This window comes from Scylla paramamosain, chromosome 47, assembly GCF_035594125.1.
Source record: "Scylla paramamosain isolate STU-SP2022 chromosome 47, ASM3559412v1, whole genome shotgun sequence".
Lineage (NCBI taxonomy): Eukaryota > Metazoa > Arthropoda > Malacostraca > Decapoda > Portunidae > Scylla > Scylla paramamosain.
Window position 1 is genome coordinate 1,577,501 of NC_087197.1, and position 17,500 is coordinate 1,595,000.

Consider the following 17,500-nt stretch of genomic DNA (forward strand, 5'->3'; position numbering starts at 1 on the left):
TCTCTAAATTTCTAATAACTCTACTCCTTTTTACTAGTTTGCAATATACTTGTCTCATCTCTTTACCTGTCTATATAGGAGTAAACAGGTGTGGTGGATAGCAGATGTGTAGGAGCATGAGTAGTAGAGGTGTGTTGTAGGATTCAAGCTGTGGCAGGTGTGCAGTTGTAGGTATTGTGCAGGTGTGTAATAAAATTGGGCGTGTGAAGTGTGGTAAGTTTGTAGATGTATGGAAACAGGTAAGACAGGTGTTATAGATTCTTCAGGTGTGTATATGTAAATGTGTTTGGTTTGTAGCCACGTCAGGCAGGTTTGGTAAGTTTGTAATCCTATCCAGCCATGTATTGTAGGGTTAGAGTAACAGGATTCAGGTGTGTGTGTGTATGTGTGTGTGTGTGTGTGTGTGTGTGTGTGTGTGTGTGTGTGTGTGTGTGTGTGTGTGTGTGTGTGTGGTAAGTTTGCAACCCAGCCAATACCGGAGGAAGTCAAACAGGTGTGTAAGTTTGGAATCAGAAATAAGATATTCACGAAAGTTTGGTCTGACATGGATCACAGCACACACACACACACACACACACACACACACACAGAGAGAGAGAGAGAGAGAGAGAGAGAGAGAGAGAGTAAGTTATTCATATCTTGTTTGTTATTCATTTCAATCACTAAGGGAAAAAATTAAAGGCTGAATGAATAATGTAAGAGAGAGAGAGAGAGAGAGAGAGAGAGAGAGAGAGAGAGAGAATGTTACTACTTTTCCTAATTTTTCAGGGGGAAAAAAGTTTAAAACCGCATAACAGTTTTAGTAAGCTACATAGTTCACTAATTAGTCAGTCTGTCAGTCAGTCGGTCAGTCAGTCAGTTAATTAGTTGCTTGCTTGCTTTACTCGTTACTTTAGTGTGTTAGCTAGTAAATAAAAACAAAAATTATATTCCTAACCAACTGCATGAATAAATAAAATAAGTAAGAAAAGAAAATATGTATCTTTTATAACCAATGACTCTCTCTCTCTCTCTCTCTCTCTCTCTCTCTCTCTCTCTCTCTCTCTCTCTCTCTCTCTCTCTCTCTCTCTCTCTCTCTCTCTCTCTCTCTCTCTCTCTCTCTCTCTCTCTCTCGCAGGACATCGCGGACGAGGCATTATGAAGAAAGAGAAAGAGAGCAAGTGAACAGACGTCTTATCAGTGTCTCGTCTTTCTGTGCCATTACTCATTGTGAGAAAACCATAAAGATATTTTTTTTCTTTTCTTTCTCCTTTTTCTCGATTTTCTTTCTTCTCTTTCTGATTTTCTTCATTTTTTCATCTTTTTACCTTTTTTTCGTTCTCTTTCTTTGTTTTTTTTCTATTTTTTTTTTCGTCTTCTTATTTTTCTTTTAATCTTTTCATCATGTTTTGCTTTCTTATTTTCATTTTTTTTCTCCGTTTCCCTTTTTTTCATTTTCACCATGTTTTCCTCTTTTCTCCCCTCCCTTTTTTCCTTTTGTTTTCTACTCCATGTTTTTTTTTTCTATTTCTATTCCTTTTTTCTCATTATTTACATCGTTTTTTTTATTTTTCTCTTTTTCCCCTACTATTTACATACTTTTTTTTATTTTCTCTCTCTCTTTTCTCCTCTTTCTCTTTTATTTTAGTTTTCACATTTTTTTTTCGTTTATTTGCACCATTTCCTACTTTCCTTTCGCTTATTTCTCATTTTCTATATTCCTCCCTCGTTCGTTTACACCATTTTCTATACACACATCATTTACCATTTCTCATTTATTTTTATTCTTTTTACAATCACCCATCATTTATTTTATTTTTTTCGTCCTTTAAACCATTTCTTTCACAATTCTCATAATTTCTTTACTATTTTCTTTGTTCCTCGTTTCTGTTACATGTTTGTTTGTTTTTTTCCTCTTTTTTCCTCACTTTTTTCTCTCTCGTAGTTTCCCCGACGGAAGGAAAACGAAGGAGGAATGAACAACACGGGAAAATATTTCTCTATGGTGTGACAAGTGAACAGGAGGGACAGAAAGTGAATAATTGTGAAGGGGAAACTCTGGAATGTGTGTCTCTGTTGTTCATTTGTGAGTGAATATAACACATGTTTCATTCTTTGTTTATTTACTTGTATATTCGTGTATTTGTTTTTTCCTGTCTGTTTTATCTCTTTCCTTCTTTCTTTCCTTCTTTCTTTCTTCCATTTCTTCTCTTCTTACCTATTTATTTTTTTTTATTTCACTATCTCTTCTTTCTCTTTCTTTTTTCTTTTTGCTTCTTTAAATTCTTGTCTTTTTTTCACTTTTTATTTATTTTTTTTTATTTTTTTACTTTTATTCCTACCTCTTTCTTTGTTCTTTCTCTCCTTATCTATTTACTTTTTTTTCTTTCATCTCTTTCCTTTCTTTATTCATTTATTTACTTATTTATATATCTAGCTATTTATTTATTCCGTTTAACCTCTTAATCATTCTTCGTCTACTTATCATCAATCTATTTACCTTTCTCTTATTTTTTTTATCACCTCATCTATCAAAATCTATTTCTTACACTTTCCTCTCTTTACAATTAATTTTTATCAAGATTTACCGCTCTGTCTCTCCCTCTTTCTCTCTCTTATATTTATTTATTTATTTATTCATTCTTTTTTTTTGGGGGGGGAATAATTTTTTTATGATAATACTGGTGTGGTCGTTTACTCATCCTCCTCATTAACGTAACCACTCATTGTCTATACTCATCGTCACTCATTTTCAGAATAGCTAGAATACCTTTTCTTTTTTCTATTTTTCTTTTTTTTCAAGATTTGTTTATTTTTCTTTATTTTCGTGTTTTTTTTGTGATAATAGTGTGTGTGTGTGTGTGTGTGTGTGTGTGTGTGTGTGTGTGTGTGTGTGTGTGTGTGTGTGTGTGTGTGTGTGTGTGTGTGTGTGTGTGTGCGCCCTTCGTAACTCACCCTCCTCATTTTTAATCATTACTCATCATCATCCCTAGGTAAACTTACTCACCTGGCTGGGACTTTTCCTGAGTTTACCCTGAGTTTACGTGAGAGTTTGTCAGAGTTTAGAGTTCAAGTTTTTTTTGAGTTTACTTGAATTTATCTTTTACTATTATTTTACTTGAGTTTACTTGAATTTACCTGAGTTTACCTGAGTTTACCTGAGTTTACCTGAGTTTACTTGAGTTTGTTTGAGTTTACCTGAGTTTACCTGAGTTTACCTGAGTTTACTTGAGTTTACCTGAGTTTACCTGAGTTTACTTGAGTTTACCTGAGTTTACCTGAGTTTACTTGAGTTTGCTTGAGTTTATCTGAGTTTATTTGAATTTGCTTGAGTTTACCTGAGTTTACTTGAATTTACTTGAGTTTTGCTTGACTACCCGAGTTTACCTAAGTTTACTTGAATTTAATTGACTTTTGCTTGACTTTACCTGAGTTTACCTGAGTTTACTTGAATTTACTTGAGTTTTGCTTGACTTTACCTGAGTTTACCTGAGTTTACTTGAATTTAATTGAGTTTTGCTTGACTTTACCTGAGTTTACCTGAGTTTACTTGAATTTACTTGAGTTTTGCTTGACTTTACCCGAGTTTACCTGAGTTTACTTGAATTTAATTGAGTTTTGCTTGACTTTACCTGAGTTTACCTGAGTTTACTTGAATTTAATTGAGTTTTGCTTGACTTTACCTGAGTTTACCTAAGTTTGCTTGAATTTACCTGAGTTTACCTGAGTTTACCTGAGTTTGCTAAGGTTTGCTTGAGTTTACCTGAGTTTGCTTGAGTTTACCTGAGTTTACCTGAATTTACTTGAGTTTACCTGAGTTTACCTGAGTTTACTTGAATTTGCTTGAGTTTACTTGAGTTTACCTGAGTTTAAAGTTTACCTGAGTACCTGAGTTTACTTGAATTCACCTGAGTTTGAGTTCAGTTTAGTGTACCTGACAGTCTACGTGAGTTTACCTGTTCAGTTAAGCCCGTCAGGTAAATTTCATCTCGTCACCTCGTCACTTTCCAGGTGTTTTGTGTGTCCATTTGTGTACCACCGTCACTGTCCCCGTGTGTGTGTGTGTGTGTGTGTGTGTGTGTGTGTGTGTGTGTGTGTGTGTGTGTGTGTGTGTGTGTGTGTGTGTGAAGACTACATCTTTTGTATCATTATTTTTGTAACTCCATTTATATACAGCGTGTGGTTTGTGTATGTATGTATATATATGTACGTATGTGTGTGTTTGTTTGTATGTACTAACTATACATATGTGCGTTAATGTATGTTTGTATGTGTGTGTGTGTGTATGTGTGTACGTGTGTAAATGTATGTGTGTACATAACTTTACATAAAACTGGAATAAGACTGATTTTGTGAGTTTCTTTCATTTCCTTGAGAGGGAGAGAGAGAGAGAGAGAGAGAGGAAAGCAATAATATTTTCTCATCTGTCTCAAAGAAAAGAACGAAAAGTTACAAGGTAAGATACTGAGTTAAGGGTGATGGTAGTAGTAGTAGTAGTAGTAGTAGTAGTAGTAGTAGAAGTGGTAGTGGAAATGATGGTTACTAGTGAGGGGTGCTTGTAGTAATAGTAGTAGTAGTAGTGGTGGTGGTGAAGATACAAATTCTCTCTCTCTCTCTCTCTCTCTCTCTCTCTCTCTCTCTCTCTCTCTCTCTCTCTCTCTCTCTCTCTCTCTCTCTCCTTTTCCTTCCCCTTACCCGCCTCCCCCCCATCTCTTCCCTTTCTCTGGCCCCCTCACCACCACCACCATCACCACCACCACCACCACCACCACCACTACACTACACTATTTCATGGCCTGCTTTTAAGTCCTGATGTGTTATTGCGGTCTGTCCTGAAGGATGCCGCTAGCTGTTCTTTTTATTTTTCTTTTCGTCTTTTCTTCTTCCTCCGTTTTTTTTTTTCCTATTTTTGCAGTTTCTCATTTTCTTTTTTTTCTGTTCGTTTTCTTTTTTTATTGGAGTTTTTTTTTTTTTTTTTTTGGTTTTCGTTTTCTTTTCCTCTTTTTTCGTTGTTTTCATTTTTATTTTTTCGTTTTTTTTCATTTTTTTCTCGTTTTTTTCATGTTTTGTCTATTTTTTTCGTTATATTTCAGTTTTCGTCCTTTTTTTTCTTTTACTCTTCATTTTTTTTTTCGTTTTTCTCTTCATCTTTTATTTTTGTCTTTCATTTATTCATTATTCCATTTTCTCGTTTTTTTTCATATTCTTGTTTAATTTCATTTTTATTCCGATACAATTATTATTATTATTATTATTATTATTATTATTATTATATAGGATTTTTTTTCTAATAATATTTAACTTTCCTCTCTAATATGTATTTTTTTCTTTTTTTCTTTCTTTTTCCTTCTTTCCACCTTCATTTCCCTTTCCTTTCCTCCCTTTCCTTCATCGCATTCATCCCTTCCCTTTCATTTATCTCTTCTCTTTTCTCTTTTCTTCCATTTCCTTCCCTTCCCTCAATTTGACTTTCCTGTCCTTCCTTCCTTCTTTCCTTCCTTCCTTCCTTCCTTCCTTCTTTCTTTTCCTTTCATGCTTCCCTTTGTTTTCTTTCCCTCTTTCCTCTTCTTTCCTTCTTTTCTTCATTCCTTTCCCCTTTCTTTCCCTTTCCTTACTTTTTCTCCTTTCCCTTCTTTTCTTTTTCTACATTCCCTTTATCTGAATTTCCTTTTCTCTTCTTTTCTATCCTTTCTCCCTCTCCTTCCATTCCTTCCTTCCTTCCTTCCTTTTCCCTTCCACTTTCATTCCTTACCTATCTTATCTCTTATCGTGTCTCCCCCTCTCCTTCCCCTCCATCTCTCTCTCTTCCCCTCTCTCCTCCTCTTTCCTCTCCTCTTCCTTTTTACCTGCAGGTCGCGTGAAGACGAGGCGCAGGTAGGACCAAGTGTCATGATTACTCTACACACCTGTCCTCCTCCTCCTCCTCCTCCTCCTCCTCCTCCTCCTCCTCCTCCTCCCAGGTGTGTTGAGAGGCAGAGAGATAAACGACACACCTTTCCCATCTTCTTTCTCTCCCTGAGTGAGAGTAGTGAGAGAGAGAGAGAGGGAGAGGGAAAGCAAGAGAGAGAGAGAAGAGAGGGAGAGAAAATGGAAGGTATGTTTGTATGTATATTGTTATTGCGTGGAGTTGTTGTTGTTGTTGTTGTTGTTGTTGTTGTTGTTGTTGTTGTTGTTGTTGTGTAGGTGGTGGTTACAGTAGTAGTAGTAGTAGTGTTGTTTTTGTTGTTGTTGTTGTTGTGGAAGTTACATTATTATTATTATTATTAGTAGTAGTAGTAGTAGTAGTAGTTTCTGTTGTGGTGGTGGTGGTGGTAGTGGAAATTACAGTAGTAGTAGTAGTAGTAGTTGTTGTAATAGTACTAGTAGTTTCGTTGTTGTTGTTGTTCTTGTTGTTGTTGTGTTTCATTTGTTTTTCTTTTCGTATCCTTTTTTTCTGTCCTTTGTTTTCCTTTACGCTTGTTCCTTCTAATTCCTCTTCTTTTCATTTCCTCCTCTTCCTTTTCTTCCTTTATATTCTCGTAACCTTTTGCTTCCTCTCAATTTCCTTCCCCTTCCTTTGTGTTCCTTTATGTCCCTCTTTTCTTTTTTTTTTCCTTCGTGTGTCCTTTTTGCCTTCATTCATATTTCTCTTCCCTTCTTTCTTTGTATTTCTTTATTTCCCTCTTCCCTTTCTGTATTTTATCCTTGTTCTTCCTTTTTGTTCCTTTGGTTTCCTATTTCCATTCCTTCGTTTTCTTTTTCCTTTCTGCTTTGTTTTCATATTCTCTTCTCCCTTGTACTTCCTTTGTATTCCTTTGTTCCTTTTTACCCTTGTCCTTCCTTTGTATTCCTTTATTATCCTCCATCTTTCTTGTAACTATTCCTTTCATATTCTTTTGTGTTCCTTTACTTGTTCCTCCCTACTTCCTTTGTGTTCTTTTGAGTTCCTTTTGTTTGTTTTTCCTACTTCCTTTGTATTCCTTTGTGTTCCTTAGTATTTCTCTTTCCTTCCTCTCGTGTGTTAATTTGCTCCTTCCATTGTATTCATTTGTGTTCCTTTGCCCTTCCTTTGTATTCCTTTGTATTCCTCTCTCCCTCCCGTGTGTTCCTTTTGCTCTTCCTTTTATTCCTTTGTGTTTCTCCGTCCTTCCTTTGTGTTCCCTTGGGCACCTGAGAAAGAGTCATATTCTCAGGGAAACTTTGCAAACATTTGAAGCTGAAAGTCCAGGATTTCTTGCGTCACAAGTTATGCCATGCAGGGGAGAGAGAGAGAGAGAGAGAGAGAGAGAGAGAGAGAGAGAGAGAGAGAGAGAGAGAGAGAGAGGGGAGGGAGAGAGAGAGAGAGAGAGGGGAAGGGACGCATTTTTTGAAAGGTGTCGAAGAGAGAGAGAGAGAGAGAGAGAGAGAGAGGGAGGGGGGTTTGTTTCGAAAGACTGTGGAAGGGAAGAGCAGGAAGAGGAAGAGGAAGGGACGCAGAGAGAGAGAGAGAGAGAGAGAGAAAGAAAGAGAAAGCAAAGACAATAAGATGTAAAAGCAAATATTCAAATAAAAAATAAATAGATATATAATCGAAATACCCAATAAAAATATAAAGTGAAAAAATAACGAAGAAAATAAATGAATAAAAAATATAAGGTAAATAACTAAATAAATAGAATGTTCAAGCGCAAATAAAAATAACGAATACAAGAAAAAGGACCAAGATTATAAAAAGAAAAAAAAACCGTAACAAATCAATAATAATAATAATAATAATAATAATATGTCAGGCCAGCAATCCCACACGGGGCAGCCCAGACAAAGCATAAGTAATAATAAAACATAATGATAGTTAAATAAGTGACTAGCGAGAGAACATTTATTTGAGACACCCATAGAAAACTTATGAGAGAAAACGGACAGTATTAATGGAGGACAAAGAAATTTTTTATCGTAATAATCCTCTTTTCTGAATTGGATGATTATTGTTATTATTATTATTATTGTTTCTTTTCTCATATCATGTTACTGTTTTTAATCTCGCTCATTCATTTTTCATCACATTTTCTATATTTATTTATTCTTCAGTTTACATGCGCCTTCTAATTTCACTTTTTTTCTTTTTTTTCTTAGTTTTTTTTTTTTTTTACATTCTTACTATGAAGGTAAAGTAAAAATAAGAGTGCATATCAACTTTACTTCAATTACTAGTAAAATTAGTAATAGTAGTAGTAGTAGTTATTATATTAGTTATCGATAATAGAGATAGAAATAATGTCAGTGGTAGTAGTAGTAGTACAAATAATAGTGTTAGTGGCGATAGGAACCATGAAAGCACTAGTACCAACAGCAATAGTAATAGTAGTAGTAGCAATAGTAACAGCAGTAGTAGCACGTGTCGACAGTAGCAGTGGAAGCATTCTAGCAAAATAGTAGTAATAACAGTAGTAGTAGCTGTAGAAGAACTGGTATTAGTGCTGACAGTAATAGTGGAAATATAAATAACAATAGCAGTAGTAGTAGTAGTAGCACCACCACCACCACCATCACCCTACTTCGCATACATACCATACAAACAGAAGGGCACAAAACACATGAGCATCACCACGATAGACGAAGAGAAGAAATTAATCAGATACTTATTGGTTTCCGCAGAGCCTGATGGGAGGAGGTGAAACGGGAGACTGACAGGGGGAAAAGACGGGAAGTACCTCCTCTTCCTCTCCTCTGTGCTGATGGGGGACACTTTTGTCACCCTCACGCCGTGCCCCGCCTCCTTCATCCTCAGTGTCTCGACGTAAACAAGAGACAGGATGATAGCGAAGTCCTCAAAGATCAAGGCGACAAACCACACGTCTATGAGCTTGAGGTAGGAGGTCTTGGGGATGCTCTGGCTGGTCTGGGTGAAGAAGGTCGCCAGCACAAGCAGTGAGGTTAAGGATACCATGATGCGGTCCTGTAGGATGGAGCAAGACTGTGGGTTAGTGGTAGGATGTTGTGTAGGGGGAGATAAACAGGTGAATTAAGAGTTTTTGGGTTAAAAGACACTACAATTATCACTAAAACACAAGTATTGATGGAGTAAAGATGTGTTTTTTTTTTGTTTTGAGGAGGCCACGAGGAAGATAAACAAGAAATAGCTTTTGAGTGTTGTTTTTCAAGTGATTATGAGTGAGGCGTGTGGTGCAGTTAGGTCAGCACGCTTGGCTCACAACCGAGGCCTGAGTTCGAGTCCCGGGCGCTGCAAGGTGGTTGGGTGAGCCTCTGATATGTAACCCTTGTCCACGAGCAGCAGGAAGGCACGGGAAGTGAGTCGAGGGGTCGTGGCCGCGCTGTTCCGGTGTGTGGCGTGTGAATGGCCTCAGTCTTGCCCCAATATCGGCCGCTGTGAGTTGTGACCATGCCGTAGAGACCGTGGGTGAAATTACGCACCTGAAAGTCACTGAGGTCGAAGCGCAGTGTTACCAACGAGATGATCACTTGGATGAGGCTGGGCAGAAAAGTGTTGCCAATGTAGTAGCCATACTGATTGCGAAAGTCGAACTGGATCTGAGATAAGAAAGGAGAAAACAGTCAGCTCCTTTTCATTAATTTATTTTATCTTTTTCCATATTCATTTTACTCAACTTTCCCCAGAGCAAGAAGTAACACAGGAAAATTTCTACACACGCAATTTAAAGAGAAGGACACGGTCAGAAAATAACAAGCTCAAGTCCCATCAATTAAAACTCAAAAAAAAGACAACCAAAAACAAAATTGAACAAGGTAAACAGGAGACGTGATGGAGACAGTGAAGCGTGAAGGCAAAAAAAGACCCGCCAACTCCTCAGTACAGGTGTGCCTTGCCTTAATTTGGCTGATTTCATTTAAAGAATAGTTGGCGAAGGACTCTGAGATGAGGGTGTACTCCAGCAGGTTCCTCGATCCTGCGAAGATCACTCCTTGCCCATCCTGCAGGAGTCGTAGTAGTAGTAGTAGTAGTAGTAGTAGTAGTAGTAGTGATCGGGGATGAGGGGAATAAGATTAAGCCGTCATAGTCCATTAGGGAACAGCTAACACACACACACACACACACACACACACACACACACACACACACACACACACACACACACACACACACACACACACACGCACGCACACCTTTCCATATTTGATCAATAGGCGAGTAATAACGTGCAGTCACTTGAGGGAAGCAGGTGAGGGCGCGGGTGACGGACGGGGAGAGAATGGCCCAGTGAGGTGGAAGGAGGGGGAGAATGGTGAAGGTGAGGAGGGGAGGAAACATGGCGGTGAGTGTGTGGGGTGGGTACAGATGATCTTTACTTGTCTTCATTTTAGTTTATTTTTGTTTGGTTCACTTTCACGATTCATTTTTGCAATTCTCGTTTTCATTTGGACTCATATTCGCTCACTTTCGCCTTCACTCTGGCTCAAATACTCCCAAATACATCCAAGTTCATTCTCATTCTTCACCTTCATTCTGGCTCAAATACTCCCAAATACATCCAAGTTCATTCTCATTATTCACTTTTATTTGGTCTCACTTTCACTAAACTTACTTCTATGTCGCATTTTTACCCAGATTCACTTCCGTTCAGACTCAATTTCATTTGGATTCACTTTCGTCTTTATTCACTTTCACTCAGACTCACCTTCATTTCGTCTTCCCTTTCATCCAAACTCACTTCCACCTGTACTCATCTTCACTTGGACTCATTTTGATCCACTTAATAAAATTCGACTAACTCATCTTCACGAGGACTCACATTCAGCTTCTCTCATCTTCCCATAGACCTTCTAATCTTCCCTTCCAGTTTTTCAGTTTTCCAGATGAACATTTCCAGTTTCCCTTCATTTGCGTGTTGCTGTCATTATCAATAACTTTTGCACCCTTTTCATGCTTACTCATAATCATTACACCGGGAAGTCCAAAGGCATTTTCTGCAACATGAACACCTTTGAAATACACGTGGGTCTTTGAGAAGCCCAAATGTTAATAACCTACTCGAAACTGCCTTTCACAAACTTGCCTTGACCAGCATGCCCAGCTCCTCCGTCACGTCCTTGATCTTGAACACAATGAAGCACTTCTGCCGGTCGAAGGGGTACATCTGAAGCTCAAAGTGACACTTGAACGTGAGCGTGGCCTCGTCTTGGAACACCAGCGGGTTTTCCAGGCCACTGAAAGCCACGTCTGAGGATGAGGAATGGGTTGTTGGCAGCTCCTATCCCTGTCACACTCGCACAGAGAGAGACAGATGGATAGACAGCAGCTCATAAGGACACACACAAACACACACACGCACCCTCTCTGATGGTGGTGTCATCGTCAGGCAGAGGTTCCGCAGCACGCACCACGTAGGCCGCCTGTGAGTGTGTCTTGATCTCCACTGCGCTCTTCGTTCCGTCCTCCATCTCCAGGCCTGGCGTCCACACCTGGGAGGAGCAGAAGTTATGGGCAAGGAAATGGCAGGGGGTCATTGGAGTAATATCAGAACAGATAACGTCTTTTGGGTTAAAAACAGGAAGTTATTTATGTCTGTGCCTCTCTCTAGTAGCAGTCACCTCTTTGATTCTCAGCTTCACACTGCCTGACCCTCCTCGCCTTCAGCAAAGTGTCACCGTGTTATTTGCTACACCCGAAGAAACCTCTTGTGTGCCGCTGTAACCCGCCAGGACTTTCCTTCAGCCCAGCAGCCTACAGGGACACTCACCTCCCGCCACCTCCTCAGCTTGTTGGCGCGCATATTGCCCAGCAGGTTGTTGTATTTAAGTCGTCTGTCTCTCCACTCCATCTTGATGTACACGTCGATGCCGATGGTGAAGGAGACCAGATCAAACGTCCTGACCGAGGTGATGTTGAGGGCGAAGAGGATGGGCAGCGACGTGCCCTTGTAGGTGGGCGGTGGCAGCTGTGCGGAGTAGCCGTCGGGCACCACCACCACGGAGCAGTCCATCTCGTCACTCTGGTCGGCGCAGTCCACACTCAGGTCGCAGCGGCGGTCCTTCCTGATGCACGAGCCGTCGTTGCAGGTGTACTCGTCGTCGTGGCAAGACGTCAGCAGCAGCTCTACCTGGCGGCGAGGCGGCGGTGGTCAAGGGCGCGAGGAGGGAGTGTGTGCACAACACCGAGACAAAGACATGAGCACTCTCAATATAACACACAGACAGCACCTTCAGTATAGCACACACAGACAGCACCTTCAGTATAGCACACACAGACAGCACCTTCAGTATAGTGCACACACACAGTACCTTCAGTATAGCACACACACAGCACCTTCAGTATAGCACACACACAGTACCTTCAGTATAGTGCACACACAGTACCTACCTCTTTCTGGCGGCAGCGGTCCCCCTCAATTATCCACGTGTGCACACCCACTGGGTACTGTCCCACCCACTGGGAAATCATCTCTGCCTTCAGGGTAGGGTACAGGCGGCTGCGCATAATCCATGTGTCATTTCGCTCCTCCATCACTACGTGGGCCAGGCCGTCAAAAATCAGCTGATAATCCTTGTTGTCTCGAAAAGAGAAAAGTCTGTCAAAGGCGGAGTCCTTGCAAAGGCCACGCAGCCGCATCTCTGGGTGCGTGGTGAAGTTGCACAGCACGCAGGTCTCGATGTCGCAGGGACACGCCGCCCACTTGTAACGGTCGTGCGTGACCACGGCGATGCACTGGAACTCCGGCGTGACGGTGCGATACTCCCGCAGGAACTGGTACCACTGTATGGGCTCGCCGTCCGTCAGGCGCTCCCAGACACGCGTGGTCAGGTTGCCGCCCGAGCCGATCCAGAAGAGGTGCGTCCAGATGTCGTCGCATTGATCCTTGTAGCTCACAAAGCGGTCAAAGAAGTATTCATTGGTAGAGCCATCCTCCGGCAGAATGAGGTTGCCCTTCAGTTTGCGGCACCAGGTGTAGGCGTGTTTGAAGATCATCTTCTGGGGGAAGAAGAGATAGAAGCCGGTGACGCGGTCACTGCAGATCTCTGCCAGGGTGATGTTGCGTGTGGTGGTAGGCCCCAGCACCTTGAAGTGACCACTCGACAGATCTATCATCGGGTGGCGCAGGTCATTCAGTTCCCTGCAGCGGAGGAGAGCCTTCATCTGGTCTGCCTCGAGCGCCATGTCGTACAGGCGCCAGTCGCCCACCTCGCCATCCAGGGTCTCCAGCACAATGAAGTCCCCATCAATGGAGTACAGCTTCTGTCCCACCACCAGACGCCCGCCGCCTCGCACCTCCAGCCTCTCCCCAGGACCCAATTCGGACCCTGGCACATGCAGTTGGCGCCGATACTCCTGTGGACGGCAATACACTGCTGTCACTGACTTGCACTGGCGCCAGACAAACTTGTCATTGTGCGTTCCAAACTACCACTGGTCAGACTGCTCAACCACTCCACCTTGATGGACTCCCTGTTACTCACTGACCGATAGCAGCACACACACACACACACACACACACACACACACACACCAGGTTGTCATAGATGACATGCAGAATCCTGGTGTCCAGGTTGATTGACACACAGATGTGCTGCCAGCGAAACATGCGAAGTTTGAACTTGAAGGCCTCGGAGACCAGCCCGCCACAGCACTGTACATGCATGTCCTTCTTCTTGGGCACCAGCTCTGGGGGGAGGGGAGGGGGCTAATGGTGCTGTCCAGGACACTGCTATACAACAAACACACACACACACACACACACACACACACACACACACACACACACACACACACACACACACACACACTCACCCACAAAGAGCTCCTCGTTGGCTCCCTCCACGGCGTAGTTGAGCAGCGGGATGTGGGACGTGACGCGCCGCAGCCTCAGGTGCACCAGCAGCGTCACCTGGCGGAGGGAGGCGGGGCGGCTCACCAGGACTGCATTTGACAGGGGTGGAGGGACGGAGACAGGCCAAGAGTAAAGAACTCGCACTGTTATCAAGGACAAGTAGTTTCAAAGGGTTTTCGAATGGAATGCGGTGGGATTGGAAGGGACCAGAAGGGGACGAGCAGAGTATGGGAGGACTTACCTTGCCTGGCCAGACTCACCTGCCTGAGTGTGGGAATGAGCCCCAAGCCAGTGTCCAGCAGGGACTCTGTGGTGGCCACATTACCTGTCTGGAACCTCACCACGCCCACCTGCTTCGTTCCTGCAGGATGGAGTGCGAGGTCAGGGTGTGTTGCGTTGTGTTGCGGGGAGACAATAGGTGTTGATTTACTTTCTTTTTATGCAAGAAGGTCTCTGGTCAAGGATAACAAACTAAAAGAAAATAAAAAAAGGCCATCCAGAGTTGCCCCACCCCCCTTTAAGAAGCCACCCAGAAAGCCATTCCCAAATTACATTATAAAGTTTAATCCTCACTTAACTTATTTTCTCTGTATTGTCTTCTGTAATCCTCACTCAACCCATATTTCCACGTCTCACGCAGGACGACCAAGGACACAACAAATTGCGGGGTGTGGATAAACAAGCTCAATGCCACTCACAAAAACTTTATTTCAGGAGTTCCCACGAAAAAAAAGTTGGGCAATTTAGTTCTGGGGTTGTCTTGGTGCCCTCCTTTGATGCCCCGCACTCCTCCTGTCTCATTCACTCACTCATCTGCATTCCTTTGTGTCTACATTTTTTGTGACTGTATTTCCTGCTTTCTTCTCCTTTTCTTTTATTTATTTGTTTGCTTATTTATTAATTTCCTTTTTTTTTTCTTTTTGTGCATAATTAGTGGGATTCCGGTGGTCACAATACCCAGAATGAAATGGAGTATTAATGAATGTTATAGGAGCTTTCAAGGATTGATTTATTTGTTTATTTATTTATTTTTGAGATTGTAGTGATAGTTTTACAAGAATTTGGCATGATTAGTGAGAGTAAAAAATACAATAAATACCTTATCCTCAAACATTTCAGCACTCTGTTTCAGCTTTTTGGATGTTATTGGAGTTTTCAATGTTATTTTTTTTTTTCGTGAATTTAGTGACCGTGAAACAAGGAGAGAAAAAAAAAAGTTATCGTATTCAGAAACATTTCAGCCAAGTGCCACAACTTTTAACACGTCCTTGCAGATGCTGTTTGGAGGTTTTCAAAGGTGTTTACTCGGGGCGATAGTTTAATAAAGATTTTGCTCCAGGCATGAAAAATGAACACCATATTCTGAAGCCCTCTAGTACTCTATGTGAACTTACAACACGGTGTAATGGACTGTATTAGTTGTCAGAGATGTTTTTACTTTTTTTTTCTTTTTTATATATGATTAGTGGTAGTTTTATAAGGATTCTGTGCCAAGAGTTAAAAAAAGATAAATAAATAAAATTTTCAAACACTCCAGCGCTGTAATGGATGCAATTAGAGTTTTCAAGGATGTTCTTATGAATCCAATAACAGTTTTGCAAAGACTGAACACCGTCACTGACAAAAAACACCATTGAAAACCTGAAAAATTATCTCTTTTGTGACCCTTGAAAACACCACAAAAGGAAAACCGGAGACCTGAGGAACACACGAACACACGAACCAGAGCTGACGAACACACGAACACACAAACCAGCGATTCTACAAAGGGGAACGTGATACCTGTCAAATTAATGAGTTAATGAGTTGCTGCTTTACCTGTCACGCTTATCATCGGCAGCAGCAGCAGGACCCCTACCACCACCACCACCACCACCACCGACGTCGCCTCATCACCCATGCTCAGCTGCGGTAGAAAAATCAGTGGTGTGAATATTTTTATGTCCTTTTATTTATTTTATTTATTTATTTTTATTTTTTTTTTTGTTTGTTAGAATTTCTTAGTGCTTTTCTTTTGTTGAAGATTGGTTTTGTTGTTTTTGTTCGGTCGGGAATGTAATTTATGTTGTTGTTAGTGGTGAAGGTTGTAGTGAAATAATGATTGTCTTGGTGGTGGTAGTAGTAGTAGTAGTTGTTGTTGTTGTTGTTGTAGGAGTAACAGTAGTTTTAATAAGATAGATATAGAGTAGTATTTTTAGTTTTAGTAGAAGTATGTGTAAAGTAGTAGTAGTAGTAGTAGTAGTAGTAGTAGCAGTAGTAGTAGTAGTAGTAGTAGTAGTTACCTTAGCCACCACACGTGCGAAGAAAAGGAAGACCAGAGACAATATGACGAACAGATCTTCCCCAACCTTCACTTCCTTTCCACTCTCCCTCCCTCCCCCTCTCTCCCTCGCCGCCACGCCTCCCTATCGCTGCTTTTAGACCCTCTCTTCCTCCCTCTCTTCCTCCCTCTCTTCCTCCCTCTCTTTCTCCCTCTCCCTAGTCCAAGTTTTCATGATATTTAGCAACATAACCTTAGAGAGTCATAATGTATTCACCCGCCTCAGATGTTCCGCGCAGGAGTTCAGTTGAGGAAGTTGTGAAGGACAGTCTTACTTGTGTTCTTCTTCTCCCTTCAGCGTCTTGTTGTTGTTGTTGTTGTTGTTGTTGTTGTTGTTGTTGTTGTTGTTGTTGTGCGTCTTCGTCTTCCTCTTTTTCTTTTTTCTTTTTTTTTCTAGCTTCTGTTGTTTCGAGGCCAAACTTGTGTAAACTTACGTAGAGTCCACCTCTCTCTCTCTCTCTCTCTCTCTCTCTCTCTCTCTCTCTCTCTCTCTCTCTCTCTCTCTCTCTCTCTCTCTCTCTCTCTCTCCCTCTCTCTCTCTCTGGTATTATCTTCTAATAGCTAAACTTTATTCATTTTTCGCTCAATTCCTATCATCTTCCTCCTCCTCCTCCTCCTCCTCCTCCTCCTCCTCCTCTTCATGGCATCACGTCTTCTATCTGGCCAGTCTTCTGTAGTACCCTGTCTCTCCCACTAATAGTTAATGTAGAGCAATTATCCCTAAGGCCTTGTAACGATCTCAAGGTCTTTTGCTGTTTGTTTGTCCTTTGTATTCCTTTGTATTCCTCCTCCTCCTCCTCTTCTTCCAGCTCTTCTTTCGTCCTCCTCCTCCTCCTCCTCCTCCTCCTCTTTTAGCAAGTAGTTTTATTTAATTATGCACACCAAGGACAATGAAGTCACGAAGAAAGAGAGAGAGAGAGAGAGAGAGAGAGAGAGAGAGAGAGAGAGAGAGAGAGAGAGAGAGAGAGAGAGAGAGAGCGTCACCTGAGCCCGGGAGTCGCCACAAGGCAGGTGACCCTTCCCGTCAGCGCACCTGTTCCACCTGTCCCGCTCCGCCCTTCACCTGCCGCCGCTACAGGTGTGGTACTCGTAACTGTGATAATAATAATAATAATAATAATAATAATAATAATAATAATGGAAATGATAAGCTGTTTCTGTCTTTACTTTACTATATTTACTACTACAACTACTACTACTACTACTGTTGTTAATACTACTACTACTACTACTACTTAAAACGTAAAAACTTCTACTTCTCTTAGTTATAATTCTACGACTTCTAATTTTACTACTACTACTTCGACTACTACTACTACTACTACTACTACTACTTAAAATTTCTACTCTTACTAATAATTCTACGCCTTCTAATTTTACCACCACCACCACCACCACCACCACCACCCTGAGACACGCGTAATTACTCATGAGAGGCGTG

The 17,500-nt window shown here is 41.3% G+C and overlaps 1 protein-coding gene across 1 annotated transcript; it reads right to left on the reverse strand.

Annotated features, from left to right (window-relative positions):
* Window positions 1-10,854: 10,854 nt before the first annotated feature.
* On the reverse strand, window positions 10,855-13,890 carry LOC135094883 (uncharacterized). The gene is made up of 5 exons (XM_063995358.1): window positions 12,271-13,890; window positions 11,655-12,010; window positions 11,247-11,376; window positions 10,971-11,134; window positions 10,855-10,881 (listed from the first exon to the last, which is right to left on the reverse strand). Exons 1-5 carry the CDS (start codon window positions 13,067-13,069, stop codon window positions 10,855-10,857), a joined length of 1,476 nt encoding a protein of 491 aa, XP_063851428.1. The 5' UTR covers window positions 13,070-13,890.
* Window positions 13,891-17,500: the final 3,610 nt, after the last annotated feature.